This window comes from Falco peregrinus, chromosome 7 (genome assembly GCF_023634155.1).
Source record: "Falco peregrinus isolate bFalPer1 chromosome 7, bFalPer1.pri, whole genome shotgun sequence".
Lineage (NCBI taxonomy): Eukaryota > Metazoa > Chordata > Aves > Falconiformes > Falconidae > Falco > Falco peregrinus.
Genome location: NC_073727.1, coordinates 44,365,425 through 44,383,000, shown reverse-complemented (window position 1 = coordinate 44,383,000; position 17,576 = coordinate 44,365,425). Strand labels below are relative to the sequence as shown.

General features: G+C 40.1%; 1 protein-coding gene across 5 annotated transcripts in view; it reads right to left on the bottom strand.

The window, feature by feature from the left end:
* Nucleotides 1-488: 488 nt before the first annotated feature.
* The window catches only part of CNKSR3 (CNKSR family member 3), a 58,906-nt gene continuing 41,818 nt past the window's right edge, over nt 489-17,576 (bottom strand). For 2 of the 5 annotated variants that reach the window (XM_055809739.1, XM_055809742.1), the window contains 9 exons: nt 16,924-16,965; nt 14,904-15,023; nt 13,132-13,191; nt 10,267-10,335; nt 9,288-9,521; nt 7,440-7,564; nt 4,122-4,330; nt 3,567-3,668; nt 489-2,069 (listed from right to left, as the gene is read on the bottom strand). In XM_055809739.1, the coding sequence (XP_055665714.1) occupies nt 1,771-2,069; nt 3,567-3,668; nt 4,122-4,330; nt 7,440-7,564; nt 9,288-9,521; nt 10,267-10,335; nt 13,132-13,191; nt 14,904-15,023; nt 16,924-16,965 (1,260 nt within the window). In that variant the 3' untranslated portion in view covers nt 489-1,770. The remainder of the gene's footprint in view (nt 2,070-3,566; nt 3,669-4,121; nt 4,331-7,439; nt 7,565-9,287; nt 9,522-10,266; nt 10,336-13,131; nt 13,192-14,903; nt 15,024-16,923; nt 16,966-17,576) is intronic. The other 3 variants (XM_055809743.1, XM_055809740.1, XM_055809744.1) reach the window with 3 other exon arrangements.

The window sequence follows — 17,576 nt, the reverse complement described above, 5'->3', positions numbered from 1 at the left end:
CTTTAATCTAGTTCAGTAACTGTGACTTCATTTAAAACAGTCAGTTTGGGGCTGGACCATACTACACCACAGTGCCTACAACAAGGCAGTTTCAGCCCTCTTCTCGGAGGCAGGACCAAACTGGTCTAAGGTTCAACTCTGCAGTGCAGCTGTGTTTGGCCACATCGCTAGTACTGACTGCCACCTCGGGATGCAGAGAAGAGTGGCACAAGACAGACATGCTATAATCTGCTTCAACCAAGAAAGGTCCAAACCAGCCCCCACCTAAATCATGAGTGAGTCACAATCAAATGTAATTGAGAACAGAATATAACGCCCTATCTCCGCAGGGCTGTAGCAGAACTTCATAAGCTTGCTGCAGCAGAACAGTCATGTCTTCACGTTATCACATATGATTCCTGCCCCAGTCCAAAGTGCAAACTAGTGTTTAAACTCCCTCCTTCCCAGTTATTAAATATAAATTATTCCTCTCAGCAAGACCAAAGGAGTAAAGGCTATTGGTAATGTATAATCTACAAAAATAGTTAGTCTTACAATTAGCAGGGAATACAAAAGACTTTCTTTTCCTTTTCATTTGACTAATCTGTGCCCAGTTCCGCAGACAGGAAGGTACAAACTATATCTGCAAGAGTAAAAAATATATACAACTATATTTAACATTTAAATTACTTTTAAACACAACCGTTCGCATTCTAACAATCTTATGTACATTCACTTTTAAACAATACCTCTTTAATATCATCATCTTTTGTTAAAGAAGTTTTATTTTCCTCCCAAAATACCCAATGCTATTTTAGAATTCTGGAGGGGGAAAAATTTGAGCTATATAGAAAATAGCAAGATGTCTTACAATTGTAATGTATCATAGCACATATTTTTCATAAAAACAACATCATTCAAAAACTGAACCACTGTAAAAGTTCTTGTAAGTCCAACAGGACTGTCTTTAAAAGCTTACTTTGGTTAACAGCAAATCATTCTTAAACAATTAAGGAAAAAAATATACATTCTTTTACCACCTCTACAGATGCATTTCCTTGGCATGTTGTAGCAATCCATGTACTTTTATGGATAAGCACTGCAATTGTTCAGCACTCTTTACTTGTACTGCGATTTCAATAAAATGGATTATATATCAGGTTGGATTGATTTATAATTAAATTAGTCCAACTTCCTAAGATCTCTGCATAGGAGAACTCTCTTCCTAACACTTCCTAAGATCTCTGGATATCAGAGAAAGAACGGCGACACTACTTCTTCCTCACAAGGCTGATCTCATACAGTACTTGCAACAGCATCACTAAGTTGCATGAAACTGCTGTTTGCCCGCTTATCTTGCCTGGTCAGGAGAGTAACACAATTTTTGCCGAGCTCTACATACTCTGACACCCAAGCCAGTCACACCAGCCTCTGAGCATTCAGACAACTGAAGTGCTACTGGACTTCAGTGATAATGCAATGGTTTGCTCTGAGTCATTATGTGTGTTTCAGGTCATGTATGGCCTCTGCATCACTGAAATGTTATGCATTTCCAGGGAATACATGCCTTGAGCTTTTGGCCAGGAGGAATACTTGATCTTTATCTTTTCCACTTTGCACTGTGAAACCCTCTGATCCATCAAAAAAAAAATCATAAACAAAAAGGCAAAAATGTAAGATTTTTTCCAGGAAAAGAAAACAGCATTAGTCGCTATGCGTCAGTTAAGCTGAAAAGTACAGAAGTCTGACCGATGAGCAAAGGCACTTGGTATCAGTCCTGTGAACAATTACTCAGTGAGTCAACAATTTCAGTCTTGTGATCCAACTGACCAGCAGCGAGGGCTCTGCGGAGGAAGATTTTGTGGACGATGTAACAGAGGATTTTTTAGCACCTTCCTCTTGAAAAGGAATTGTTGCGCTGTTGTGGAGGTCTGTATTCATAAAACACCTGCTACCTCGAATATAATCCATTCCTCTCACTAACTGTTTGTCAGACACAGGCCTTGTGAGGGGGTGTTGTGCGGAAGAGCTTTCTTCAATGATTGGGGGTATCCTTTCATTACTGAAGTACCTGCAGAGGACATCTTCACCTGTATGAACAGGAGGAGGAAAACCAATTATTGCTTACTTCAGAATCCTCCACCAACTTTTCTGGTTTTATAAAAAAGAATTCTGGTTACGTTTCAAATTACCTAGATTTTGGTTACTTTTCATAACACGCCTGGACATAAGCAGCTGTCAATAGATTTACGGTTTTTTCCACCTTCAATTTTTTTAAAGCAACACAAACAACAAAATAAATTCACAGAGAGGATACCATTGAACTGTTAAATTCCAGATTTACACACACCAAAACTGCTAGTACAGACTACCTACATGCAAATCAATTTATCAAGAGCAAGACCTACCAAACCTTGTAACATATCATTCAAGATGCTGATAGACCATACTTGAATCCACGTTTATCTGAACGTAACTCATGACTAAAGTTAAAAATACTACTCTGGACAACAGAAATTAATTTTGCAGATAAAGATATAAACACTTCCCTAGTTTTGCTGATTGATTTGTGATACTTTCTCCAGTTTTCTCTTCCCTAGACACCTGACCACGGCAGCTGCTGCTGGAAACATCCTACCGGCCTAGACGGGCCTTTGTTCTGACCCAATACAGCTTGCATACAAGCCTGCAGCACTTAAGTACAAGTGTTAAAAAAAGCCAACACAAAACCAAAAGCAAAACCAAACCAAACAAAAAAAAAAACCAAACTAAAACCAGCCCTGCCACCTGGTGATCATTCTGTTAGACTGGTTACTTAGCTTGTTTCTGCTATCCCTCCAGGTTGATGCTTCTTGTTATCAGGTTCTATTTTTACATTAAAATAATGGGATTCAGCTTCTCTTTTGCCTAGAATTACACATTAGCTTTCACAAATTATTTCAAGAATAAACTAAATAGTCATCCTTTCTTATTTCCCACTCTAACAGGACTCATAGCCTTTCAGATAAAAAAGCAGGGGAGGGAGAGAAAGGCAGTGGGGGAAGGAAAAAAGCCACCCAACCTAACACCCAACATTATGAGCTTCCATCTCTCTCCCATTCTGTGGCACATGCAGAACACATTGTTTTCTAGCAGCAATTGCAGCAAACGGCAACTCTTAAAGGGCCCTACATTTTACTTTTGAGAACTTGCTTCTACAACAGCCTCCACGGTGAGCAAAAGACATCAAAAAAGGAGTTTTATGATCAGTATTAAGTGTAGAAGAAAGGGAAAGGGGGATATGGTAAGAGCAAAATGGTAAAACTGTGCTATAAAGAGGTAACCACAGATCTGCCCTAGTCATTCTAGCCTACTTTTAACACTCACAAGAATTCAAAGAGGGGACAACAAAAGTTTGAGCCCCAGCACTGAACAGCCTTATAAATCTCACAACTACCATCTGGCAATCCTGCTAAAACCAACAATTATCATCTTGGATCAGTTCAGCGATATGCAAACACCAGTCCTCCATTCCCAATTTAAACACCTCCATCCAGTTCACCCCAAGGAAATTTTGGAGAGGAAGAGAAGAAAAACAGAAACAAGACCTAAAGCCTTGCCTTTTCTCCCTGGTGCTCGTGGCCTAGAGAAGGGTTCTGCAGCTCCTATCCAGCTCCCATCAGCAGGCATTGACAAAGGACGAGGTTTTCCTAAAGGCAACATAGAAGGTTAAGGAATTACATTAAGTTTAGGAAACCAATTATTAAATTGATACTTTTCACAATTAAGCAAAGGGAGAGATACAGCAATAAGGGTTTACAACTGCAGGAAAAAAAAAATATTTCAGGTATTTCCACTGGTAAAATACAGGAAAGCAATGTGCTGAGATTGAACAGCCACACTCTTGCTCATTTACAGTAGTAGTGGACATAATGACACAAAGTGTAACTAAAATACACATGGAAATAGCTAACCATAGCAGCAGAACTCAGCTGAATGGCATTCATTAAAGAAATAACAGCACTTAAGTGTAATTATTTCAGATGTGGAATTGCATTCATAATTTGCACAGACTGTCTATCAAGCAGTTTTCTAACACAAATTATTCTAACCTGACCAAAGCGTCTATTGTAACAGGAATAATGAAAGAGAAATGAACTCACCATAGGACTGTGTTTTTTCCCTCATCTTGGCTGGTAACATATTTGCTTCCAAGGGATATCCAGGCAACTGATCCGAATCAGCAATAGTAAACCTTCGTCTTCGACTCTCCTGATCCAGAAAAGAATTGGGAGACTCTGCACCCTTGGACCCAGGTAGTGGCTGACTGGGTTTGTTGCCTCCTCCATATACAAAACTCCCCTTTTTATCTCTGAAAGGACATTTCACTTCAGTTAGTAGCTTAAAGAGTTTCATGCTACAGACAAAGAGTAAGTTTGAAAGATACTTCTGGCACCCAGTCACGCTCCTGACAAATGGCATTGTGCTGCAAACAAGCTGAAAAAGAAAACCCAAGCCAGGCGATAGAAGACTTAACTATAAACATATTTACCAAGGAAAAAAAGAAAGCTATGCCCTCATGCCAATTCATTTTTAATGAGCCAGCAATTTAACACACAGAGAAGTTTAGAGGTACTACCCCTGAAAAAGCTTAAGAAATGAGACCTTTATGCCTTGAGAGTATCAAAGCTCCGAATTCACCTCCTTTTCAGTACACAGTTGTGACAGAGGAATGATATATATAGATTTATCCATCTTTGTATAATGGCAATACCTACAACCTGTAGGACTATACTTTTCAGTCACTATAAGAGCCCAATAACTGCCACTGAGTATTCATAGAATCTCAGAATCATTTAGGTTGGAAAAGACCTTTAAGATCATCGAGTCCAACCATCAACCCAGGATTGTCAAGTCCATTCACTAAATCATGTCCTGAAGCACTGCATCTATGCATTTTACAAACACCTCCAGGGATGGTGATTCCACCACCTCCCTGGGCAACCTGCTAAAATGCTTCACCACCGTTTCCTTGCAGAAATTTTTCCTAATATCCAATCTAAACCTCCCTTGGCATGACTTGAAGCCATTTCTTCTCATCCTGTCGTTTGTTGTCTGGGAGAAGAGACAGACACCCACCTGCCCAGAACCTCCTTTCAGGTAGTTGTAGAGAACAATAAGGTCCCCCCTGAGTTTCCTCCTCTTCTCCAGGCTGAACAACCCCAGTTTCCTCAGCTACTCCTCATAAGACTTGTTCTCTAGACCCCTCACCAGCTTCATTGCCCTTCTCTGGACATGCTCCAGCACCTCAACATCCCTCTTGCAGCGAGGGGCCCAAAACTGAACACAGGGTTTGAGATGCAGCCTCATCAGTGCCCAGTACAGGTGGACGATCACTTCCCTTGTCCCGCTGGCCACACTATTTCTGATACAAGCCAAGATGCCACTGGCCGCCTTGGCCACCTGGGCACCTTCATCACCTTCCCTCTCCATCCAAAAGTGAGACACCCTTCAGAGTTTCTGTAATAAATTCATAGTGTATGTATGTACGATTTTGACCAACTGCTGCAGGAACCCCCTTCCCAGAGCAATCCCTCATTCCAAAAGCCAGGAACAGCTGTTTTTAAGAACCACTCCTCATGAGTACTTTTGGAAGAAAAGCTACCCTCCAAGTTAAGATTTGCCTGTTTTGGTTTTTTTTATCCTCTTCCCTGCCCATGCTCCCATGCTACAATCTTATTGCTTGAATCAACCATCAGTCAAGTCGGGCATAAAAATACACAGCTGACTAAGCATATACATATTCCCGTTTTCACATCGGCCCCTGGCTAGCGCATACCACTTTTTCCAGCTCTTCATCAAGAACAATGCTAGAGCTCAATGAATGGGAGTTATTTATGAAGATTCAGGGACTGAGAATTGCAGAGGTGTTACATCACAACTGTAGGAAAGCTCTCCACATACATACAACACCACCATGTGGAGACTGTGCCATGGAGAGGGAAATCAGCCACTGCTCTATGTCCACAGTGTGGACCAGAGAAGATGCATGCCAGGAAAGGAGGAGAACAGGAAGATGGGGGGGATGGGTGTCTGTGTGTGGAAATAATAAAAAAAATTGACAACACAAATACACCAGTTTCAAGACTAGACCAAAACATGCAGAGGTGAAATTAAATAGCCAAACAGAAGGCTGAAGAACTGCCCTTTCTCCTTTTCCTGGCTGTCACTGCTTCCCACATTTGCTTTCTTCAGAAGTCAACGTCAAGAAGCATTCCCATTTCCACACATCATTCAGGCCAAGTTTTACAGCTCACATTGCTACTTCCTTTCTTGTCAACAGGGATTCAGGCCTAAAAGCATCTAGATAGAATTTTGTGACTGTCTAGGAAAGATAAACAAACAGAGCACATGCACATAATTCACCAATGTGCCTGAAATGTAGCAATTTAAAGAAAAGACCATGGCATTCTAAGCTCAGCTGCTAAATCTATATGCTTGGTTTTATGCCAAGCAATTTGATTTTTTTTTTTTTTTTTTAGAAGAACTGAGCACACGTAAACATGAAAATCGGGAGAGAGCAGATCAAGGTGGGTCCAGCTTCAGTACAGAGACCTACCTTTGAGAGACCTCTGGCTCCAGTACTTCCCCCAAAGAGTGCAGAAATACAGCCTCTGTCTCTGTATCAGCTATTACATGACAAGAAGCAAGCTCTCCTCCCGTACAAGTCCCGCAGCAAAAGGTCAGCGTTTTTGTGATGAGCTACCTACATGTAACCTAAAGTGTCAAGGCAGGCCAGGAAGCACGCCTTCCCTGAAAACTCTTTTGTCCATCACCCTGTGCCCAGGTCAGCTGGCAGGTTCTGGCAGGAATCAACACGGCCTTGAGAAGAAACAAATCTAGCCATACCATACACGCACCCACTCCCTATCCCACTTTTTCTGTATGCAGGTCTGCATTTTTATAGGTTACACTGCAGAATTAAAAAAATAATAAAAGTTGAATGAATTGACTCCCTCCTTCCCTTCAGTGGGAACATTCCTGTTTTATACAACTTGCAGGTTTAAAAATTTAAGTAAGTTCTTTCGATCTTAACTCACACAACAGTTACTTAATTTGCAAAAACAAAAAAAATTGGAAAAAGTTACAGTCAAAAATGACTTCTCACTATGTGCAGTCAGATGTAAACAAAAACAAAAACATAGCCCCACAACAAAACCAGAGATGCCATCCCTTCATGTCTTGGGAACAACTCTGATGTGTGGCACACAATCTTCTAATAACAACATCTATTATGATCCAGGTGGTTTATACATTTAAGTGTAAGCTTAAGCAATCCTATGCACTCAAGGAATCATAAGAAAGTCTGAGATCTGCAATTTCCTCAAGCTAATCTGCTCAGAACTCTAACAGCAACCCAGCTCAGAAACAAGTGTAATAAAGGAGGTTTTATGTTCAGTAGTGCATGTTTACTTGCATACCGAGGAGAATATGGAACAGCTGGTGGAGGTGGTATGTACAGATCCAAAATGGCTGGCTTCTCTTTTTTCAGCGAGGTATCCATGGTGCTTTCTGGTGACTGGGTTGAAGTTGGCAGAGGACTGGTCTGAAACGTTATACAGCTATCAAACATCTGAGCATCGATTTATCAGTCACAAAAAGATAATTCAATAATCAATAGTACAATTTCATCACCTGGTGAACTACTATTTCTATGCTTAATAAACACATTAAAAACTCTTGGCATTTACATTTTCCTCCACCCCCACTTTTGGCTAGCTTTGCAGTCCCTCCTACAGAAATCCAACCACGGGTAACGCATTGCTCAAGAATATTTTGCTCTTCCCAGTTCTATTTTTCCTGCAAATTCTATAGACAGAAAAAGCAGACACAAAACCCCTTCTTCTATTTTTAGATGCATTAAAAGAATGCTATTTGTTAAATGCAGATGTGATCTGCAACACTTACAAAGCCAGCTCATGCTACCCTTATTCATACAGTCCCAATGCCTGGGGCACGGGCAGGAATACAGTAAAGTTCACCACAGATTGTGCCAAGGGATATAAGTAGCTTAAGGGAAGCAAAGAAAAAATACATTTGGTATTGCTCATCTGAGCATGTTTGCCATTTTGCCCTTTGTGGCTCAGTTCTATGTCCCCAGCATTTTGCCAGGTTCCTGTCTGCCTCCAGGAGAGAAAAGGCTTGAAGGATCTTTTCACCTTTGTCAGGAAAGAGGACTGCACTCTCCCCTTTTTGTAAAGGGCCTGCCAGGCTTTCACTCTGACCGCTCAGCTAATAGCGCCCGTGCACAAGCGCCTGCATTGTACTAGTCAGCACACTGGAGCCCGTAACTGTCAGCAGGCTTCTCCAATCACTCATTGCCCAAGGAAACACCGCTTGGCACAGTTTATATCCCAGCCCACCTCAGCTCCTCACACCTGTAACAGTCCTTGCTTTGGGTAACCCTGGAAAACTCACAAGGTGGTGGTTTTTTTCCTTTGGCTCTCATTAAATGATAGGCATAATGCCACAAAAACAAGACATACACACTGGTGAAAGGAAGGATAAAAAAAGGAGTCAAGTGCACGTGTCTTCTACACCGCTTGAGAAAAATTTGCCTGCATCAAGACTTGTGATACCTACTGTCATTTCATGGGTTGATAAGTTATCCCCACAGCTGTAGGGAGACCTGTGTCAGAACAGAGGCAGGAACAGAAACTCTCCCTGGTTGTCTTTATTTCAGGTAATCAGTTCAGATTCAATTAGGTTATTTCTTCCAGTTAAGTATTAAGAGCTCTAAGCTTCTTAATACAACAATCTGTTCCTCAACACAGTTATTTAAGAGTTATCAACATCACCTTCTGTCTGCTCATTACCCAATCTGTGAGTTGCCCAACAACCAAATCTTATTTAAAGAAGTAGTTTAAACAACTTCTTAAAAACACTCTTTCCCACCCTTCACCAGACTAAAAAGAGGACAAATACATGGAATAATCCAAGTTATTTCAGCAAAAACATTACTCTGCTAAATAGGGGAAGCATTTATTACTCCATGCTGATGAATTCCCTACAGATCAGTGGTTTCAGCAGTTTTGTCTCAGATAAGCTCTCCCAGTAGCCCACAGACTGATTAGAAAGCCCATCACATTTGTGTTTGCATTGAATCCCTTCGTGTATCAAGAGGGGCATTATCTGGGTTTTTATTTTTAAAAAAAAAAAAAAAAAGAAAAGAAAAAGACAAGACAAGAACATTCTCCCATTTATCTAGGAATCAGAAGTGGACAGCCATATCACCTAACCTTCCATGACCTATATTTAAACATGAGTACCTGGGAGCATTTCTGGTATTTCTCTTTTTCAGGTTGCGACCAAGGCATTCCCATCCTGGCGTTAGAGTTGAGCCAGCAGCCTCTCACCTGCACCAAGGGTGGTTTCCAGCGCAGGTTCTTTAGCGGAGCGGGAGTGAAATGGAAGGAGCCAGTAGGACGTTTCTTGAGCAGCAGCCTAACTCCAGCAGGATTCTCTCGCAACTTTGCCACCAGATTTTTTAGTTGCCATCCAACCTGAAAGAGAATAAAGACATCTTTTATTTAGCATTGCTTTTCTGAAAGCGAGCAAACAAGAAAAAACAACCTCCTAAGCCAATCTGTTTTAACCTGAACCTAAACAGAGAAAAGGATATCCAAAATAGCCAAAACTAAGAAAAAAATTGGGAAGTTCTTTTTTTGGAAGGTGGTTCTTTGTTTTGTTTCAAAGAAACATCTCTACTTATGTAGATTTTAGCTGTAAATTAAACACCAAGATATCAAGCAATGCTTTATACCTCAGCTCCAGTCCCAGAAGGATGCATGGATGTGCTCAAATTGAGTAACAGGGATTGACAGTGAACTACTTTTGTCATGTTTGTTTCTCACACTGAAAGGCATTGCTTACCTATACTAAGCAAAAATGTAATAAAATTATCTGAGTTCCCAGATGCAAATGATTTGACAAATACCTAAGTTTTTTTAAAGCTGTTTTTATTTGCATTTCAGTAGATTGTAACAGTGCATTTTAAAAACAGGCCTTAAATAAAACAAGAGGTATTTTAATGATGCATACAACATTTGAACGTGAAATACTGCATATTTATTTTGTTAAAATATTGCAAAGAATAAAATTTGTCTTGAAAATAGAATGTTAAAAAGCCGCAATAATTTTAACAGGGAAACACCAGAACCACCTCCTGACCTCATCCATTTAAAACCTCTGGGAGCATGCATTGCAGAGCAAGCATAAGGGAAGTTGGTATGGCTGTTTGTTACTAACCACAGTTTGCCGATTAACCTGGATCACTTCATCACCAGCATGAATCTTCTGAGATCGATCAGCAGGGGACTACAAAGAGGAAAACATGAGGCACACGGTTCAGCAGGTTTTCTTCCTTCCCATAACCACCCCCACCAAGCTAAATCAAAGGTTGTACCTATAATGAAAAGCATCACTGAAAGTTTTCACACAGCTAGATCACACATTACATCTGTTGATGACTTGAAAAATGCAAATGACTTCAACTTACAATTTATTTTTTTATATTGGGGGACTACAGGGAAAGGGAGAAGGCATAACCTGAATCTGTCATAGGCCAAATTGTGCTTCAGTCCTGGGACAGTCTACACTGCCCTTTTTCCTCCAGTTTGTACTGAAGTTTCAGACAGCAGTGGGAAAGGACTTATGTTAGGACAGAAGTCTTCTCTTAACACCCATCTTAAACTTAGCTTTCAAATAAATTGTATACCGATTTTTTTAAAAACACACTAAGATTCTCAATGTACAGAACACAGGACCAAAAAAAAAAAAAAAACCTCTAACCCACAACACAGGTCCGTTGCACTTTCCCTTTTTGATTCCTAATGTAAATAAGAGCTACTAACTTAAATGTGAAATCACCTGCCTGCATCATCCAGGTCAACAAATATAAACATATGCTTGCACACATCAAGTGTGTGTAGACAAGTATTTTTCAAATACCTATATAATAATAATACACCTTAAAATACAATTTTCCTGTAAAAAAAAAACCCTAAGCTCTAAGGAACCATTAGCAAGGAATAGCTAAACATGTCAATATTTATTTAGATTTATCTACAGGTGGTACCATGCACAAGCTATCACTGCAGTTATAAAAAAAACAGTCTTGCTGCTGTAACACACCAACTCTGACCAGCCTTGACAACACCCAAAGTGCACAGGCATACTACCTTGCTATATTGCACCCCAGGCACAGTACAACTTCTCCTCCCATTCCCCCCACCCTGTGAGTAACCACTTGGCAGCAGGCCAGCTCTTCCTAGTGACTCCAGGACTAAGTACTTCTCCTCGTCATCACACCTTCAGAGCTCAAGTAAGTTGTTTTATTAGAAGAAACAATGAATAAACAGTGCAACAAGGGAAGACAACATGGGGGAGTTTGTGGGAGGCTCCAGATACCATGAGTAACCCCATTTTCTTTGTCTTCTCGCTTCCTCTGAGAGGAAATGCCTCCCTGGAAGGCTCAATATATGAGTCAACCAATATCATAAAAAAAATGCTGGGCCAAAGTCAAGTTTGTGAAAAACAAAGCTCATTTCAAAGCTGTCCTTTGGGCGATCAACAGCCTGTCTGAGGGAGGGTGGGGGGACCCTTGCACAGAGGACTCCTACAGCAAGTGCCAGCTAGCGCAACACCATGATTGCATTCTGAGAACTGAGGAAAAAACAAAGTTTAGATCTAGGCCAAAGTGACACACGAATTCACAAGCAAGATGGCACAACTGGGAATCCTCTTGGCTGACTGCTATGAAATGCACAGACTTCCCTATCCTTCCAATGCAGAGTACTGTTAATTTTGGATTGCAGTGGAATTGCACCTCAACACACCGGCTTCTGGGGATAGCTATTTAAATAGCATTTGAAACCTAGCAAAAAAATTGAACTAAGACCCCCGCCTGGGTCACCTAAATGATCCTACACCACCCAAAAGACATCAGCTGTTTACAGATCTCAAATCACTTGTCAAGTGTTGTTGCTCTAAAGGAAAGAGCCTCCCCAAAGAAATAACCAGTGTTAATAAAAAAGGACTGCATTTAGGTCAACACTGAAAGCTATAGAAGCAATACAGCCCCACTTCTCGCCTTCAAAATGAGATCTATATGCACAGGCAGCTTGTTGGCAGCCAGCATTACACTCTTTTGCACTTAGCTAATGTTGAAATTGCTGTCAAAGTGGACTTGGTCTCTGTTTCAGATCTTATACAGAGTTATGCCAGGGTAATAGCATAAAAGCTATAAAAGCTTTCAGTTTTCACTCGAAACTGCAAGCACAGATTTTCACCTACTCCTCCCCTGGTCCCTGAACTTGGCAGAGGTATACTAGAACCATTGGTTCTTTCCTATTCACAAAAGAGGAAAAAGAAAGAAAATGCACCTCTGCAAAAGCAAAGATCTTCCACTCATCTCTCTTCCCCGCCCCCCCCTCTTTTGGCCACCACTCCTGTAGAGTGGCATATCTGACAACATCCCAGCATCACCCACCAGCCTCATCTGCTGGCCAGAGGTCCACTGCGTTGACTGTCCAGAAGCCTTTAGTAAAGGCTCAGCTGCAGAGAACTCACAGTGTAAGAATGAAATAAGAAACCATCTGCAGCAAAAAACCGAGTTGCCTATTATGCTGACCATTTACTTCCAACAAACCACTCAGTCTTTTTCCACAGTCTTTTTACTCTGTAAGGTATTTTTGTCACTGGACACCTCATAGATTTCATTACTCATTACTGAATTTCGCACACTACCACCTAAACATTCCCATTAGGGGAAACTGCCTTTGCCAGGGAAGAGCAAATACATTCAAGACTTTGTTAAGCAAGATACCATAAGCACTCAGAAAAGCAGATACAGTAACTTATTAAAGCAATTATTTTCATGCCAAACATTTGAACTCACTCATGTACTTGCAGAAACTGGTTTAATTAGACTAACACTGAAACATGCAGACACAAAATATTTACAAATTGTAGATAAACAAATGATGCATCACACAGTATTTAAAGCAGTAATATCATTGAAGTCATATGTAAAACAGGAAAATGTAGTAAAAAGAAGTCTAACTCAAAGCTACTGTCAGATACCCTGAGTTAATCTACATTTACCTCACTTACATTTTCTGTAGTTCCAGTTATTACATGTAATCCATCATAAGTCGATTTGATGTACATTCCCTAAATGTAAGTAGAAAATGCAAAACAAGTTTAAAGGCAAAAACCCACATAACTTATCTGATTAAACAACTGTTGGCAACAGACTCAAAACATTATTAAAAACACCCAACAATTCACATATTTTTCCCTAGAAAAGTGTGTGGTCTAATATTACAATATTCTAAACCTCTTCACAGATCACTTTTACTGTAATTAATTATAATATTTATAACAACTTAGAACACCTAATATATGGAATGCAATTTAGAAACATTGTCTCATTGGTAATGCCAAACACTGCTGGTTTTGCTGCCTTGTTGGTCTTTGGCCTTGAACAAAACTTTCTGGCCTTTCTGCCCAGCCTGCACTAGAGAACTACAGGTTTTACTGGACAACCACCAGCTGTCTCCATAAAAAGCACACTTACACAGGTGGGCTACAAATACTGCCTACCTGTTTTTTCACAATTTCTCTTGGCAAGTCAATATACAGACTGCCATAAGCAATAAAAGCTCTGACAGAACTAAGTATTTGTGGCTCTAAACATTATTGCTGAGTGTGAACGCAAGGACAAACTCAACTGAACCAGGTATCAACCATATGAACACCAAATTAAAATCACCAATAGATTATTAACTAATAATTGCATCGATTTCCCCACAAGTGGTCATCAGTACATTGTTTCATGATTTATGAACAAATACATCTGTTTCCTACCTACGTCTGTTAGAAGCACTCACTGAGCTGTACAGAACTGGGTGTTATTCAGGAGTCATAGGCAACTTACCTGCCTGAAGTTACCACACTTGCTTAGAAATATAAGGAAAAACACAAGATCGTTTCCCCCTTCCTCTCCAGCTAATTCCCTTCCCTCTTTGCCTATCAGTATCTAATTGTATGCACCCACCTCCTTGTTTCTTACTCTAGTCCGAGCTAAGATGATTCTGTTTCATTATAGCTTGTGCATTAACATAGAATTCCCCATAATTTCAAGAATGCATGACTGATTCGGCCAAATCCAGTGGGCTAGGTAAAACTATATAGCACAGTAAGACTAAAGCTTCCTCTAAAAGTGTTCATCGCTTCTGCCTCCAGGGCCAGGGAAGGAATACAAATACACTTAAGAATTTAAATTCCCTCCAACTCATTCTAACATGTCTGCTCCCCAGCCAGAAAATCCACCAAGATTTCAAACTTAGTTTCTCATAACCAGCACTCAGCTAAGCAGCATCCACTGAACTAACTAGATTCAGTGATGTTACATGACCACTAAACATTTAAAAAGGTTTCTCATTTCTAATAACAGCAAGCCTCAAAAATCCGCATGTTCTTCTCAGTCTTGCTAGAAACACACATAAAATAGTCTTTCAAAACAATTTCTCACCACCTTCTTCCACCCTCAACCCCACCTAGAAAGAACAGCTGGTTAAGATAACCTGCAAAAATAAGACAACTGATTTCACAAGCTTCTGTAAATTCCCCAATATCCTAGTTAAGACAAATCTCCAACAACTCACCATCAAAAATTACTACTTGGGATCAAACCTATTAAAATACATACCCATCTCTGGTAGCCACTCCAGCACACCATCTGACAATTAGCCTTCAGAGTTCCTCCCCTTGCCTCTTTCTGTTCCCCATAGGATATTACTGGTTTTGAAATATCTTGCTATACACACAAAACTACCTATTAAACTCTGGGGACATTGGGACACGCCAGAATTGGTTCTTACCAGGCCTTCCCCAGGTTTAATGTTAGTTAAATGAACCTCCTCCAGACACGCACATTGGCTCATCAATGGATCTGTAGTTGATCGGATGGCTTTATCACAAATGCCATTTAAAGTCTTGGCCTACAATGAGAACATACAAAAAACAGCTACAAAATTTCTGTCCTGGCTTCTTCCTCTTTCAGTTTTCAAAAGGAGAAAGGAAATGAGTTCTAAGGCTTGGTCTACTAATAAAAGCTAAAAATCACTGAAATAGAAGATTAATTTGTACAGATTATTCCATAGCATGTTTATCTTCTTACTGTAACCTAATACAAACAACTCATTTCAATTAGTGCTACCTTACCATCACTAACAGATGCCAACACATCCTCTATTAAAAAAAATAAACACACAAAATCGAGAAAAAAATTGGGTTTGGGTTTTGTTTAACCAAAGTATAACCCATTAAATCACAAATATTTTTATGATTTCTTGTGGGAACAACTGACAGTTTTTCATTTTATTCTTCATTTCTGCTATGAGAATAAAATTGGTCATGTGTCAGAAAGCGAGGTGCTGGCCGCTGACTTATCCACACAAAGTTTTACAGTATAAGGTAGGACATCTAACACTTCAGCATTTCAGCATTGCTTCTCTCCACTGTGCCTCTAAAGTGACCTCTTCTGGAATGCTTCTGCAGGCAAAGTTCATATTTCATTTTGACCAAAACAAAACTGATCCTAAGCCAATGCTATAACTACAGGCAAATTCTGACCTTGCCTGTGTGTCAGTAAAGTCAAAGGCAGAATGGCTCTGTCTAGAAGAACTTTTAACTAGCAGAATGGCTAATTAATGGGGGGGGGGGGGGGGGGCGCGCGGGCAGCAGCGCTGGCAGAACAGACACACAGAAATCAGTCCAAAAAATCCGTGCTCTCCCTACGCTCACAAATTTCATTAATGCCCCACAGTGCATTTTGGGTCTTGACATTAACTGAAGCAATGCTGGAACTCAAAGTAGGTTACAAAAGTTTAACAGAGGGGAGAGAGGATTAGTACACAGCACAGTAGTTAGTTACACACAGTTCGGGAACCAGCAAGGTCAGCCACCTTTCACAAGGGGTTTGAATCCCTGAGTCAAAGTAGACATATGTAATTGCAGGATGGGGGAGCAGTCTCATAGGAAGACATTGGTTTGGATTACAATAGTCCAAACAATAGTTCCAAAGTTTTTTGGTTTGTTTTACATCAGATTTATAGAGCAGCAATAAAATAAATCAAAACAATGCTTAAGTGCGAATGTGAGGAACTGCTCAAACAAGGGAACACCAAACAACAATAGCGACTTCCAGAGTGGGTGTACACAAATGGAAAAAGAAAGATGCAAAAAATCCCTTTTACGTGGTCTCATTATTTATGGACAAAATTATTTTTAGTTATTGTGCTACTAAATTCCTACGCATCTATGAGCTAGCGGAAAGCCTTATCAAAGAGCACAGCCTGGTTCATGTCAAAAGCAGGAAGCGATGATTAACCATTACAAAATATAAAAAGCATTCCATTACGCTCCTCACTTGGTCACAAGGCTGCTTCAACCAAGCCTGAAAACTCCATCTCAAACACAGAAACAGAACTTCAGTTCGGTGGCAGAGCAGTTTTTACATGAAGAAGCTTACTAAGGCATAGTGTCTGCCTATTAAAGCACTAAATGCATATCACAGGCATAATTGGCTTATTTAGCCTACGATCATTCTACAGTAACACCTCTCCCTTGAAAATCTAAGGTCTAAATTCTCTTGAAAAAAATAGTTGTAAAATGAAGCATCAAGGTATACTCGATTCCATGTTATTACACACACTACCGATCTAAATTTCATTGATTTCCCTACAGTAAAGAAAATTCACAAAATAGCCCATAAGGTTTACTTGCATGACATGCTTGTATGTGTGGGATTGGAAAGCTGTTATTCATACAGTCAGCATAGAAGCCAGTAAAATAAATGTGAATGCAGGCAGCTGGGTTTCAACAGAAACATGTACTTACTACAGTCTGAACTTTATCTTCCATGTCAGCCACAGTGCAGTCCTAAACAAAACAAGAACAAAAGCCCTACATTAACCAATAAACATCTAAACACATCATCTCTAAAACTCTGCAAAACTGCCACTTTAACCCCGAACTGAAATAGAGTTATTCATGCTGCAGGGATTAATCAGATTAGTTTCACCCAGTAGGGCTCAAATGTACTGTTAAACAACTATTCTCTGGCCCTGGCAGAAAGCAATAATAAACCTTGAAAACTAAGAGAACATGGGATTCAATTACAGCAGCAGACTTTTCCAGAAAAGCAGAACCCTGCACAATAAAACTAGCCTCTCAGAAGGCCAGGCACACAAGCTTGCCTTACACCAATAAACCCCAACTCAGGCATCAAAATGGATCTAAAACATATTGTTAGAAGTAGAATGAAGAGTGACTTTTTTTAAAATATGCTGTTGATGACATTCCTGAGGGCCAGAGGACTGTACACAAAGCTTTATTTACACAGCCCAGGTACAAAAGTCTTTGATCTGAAACAAGTTCATGTAACAAGCTACAGAAGTTGTCCTTGTTTTCTGCAAGGACAGCTAAATTAGAGAATAGCATTAGATTCTCAGACTAAAAACTTAACACAGCAAGTAAATAGCAAAACAAGA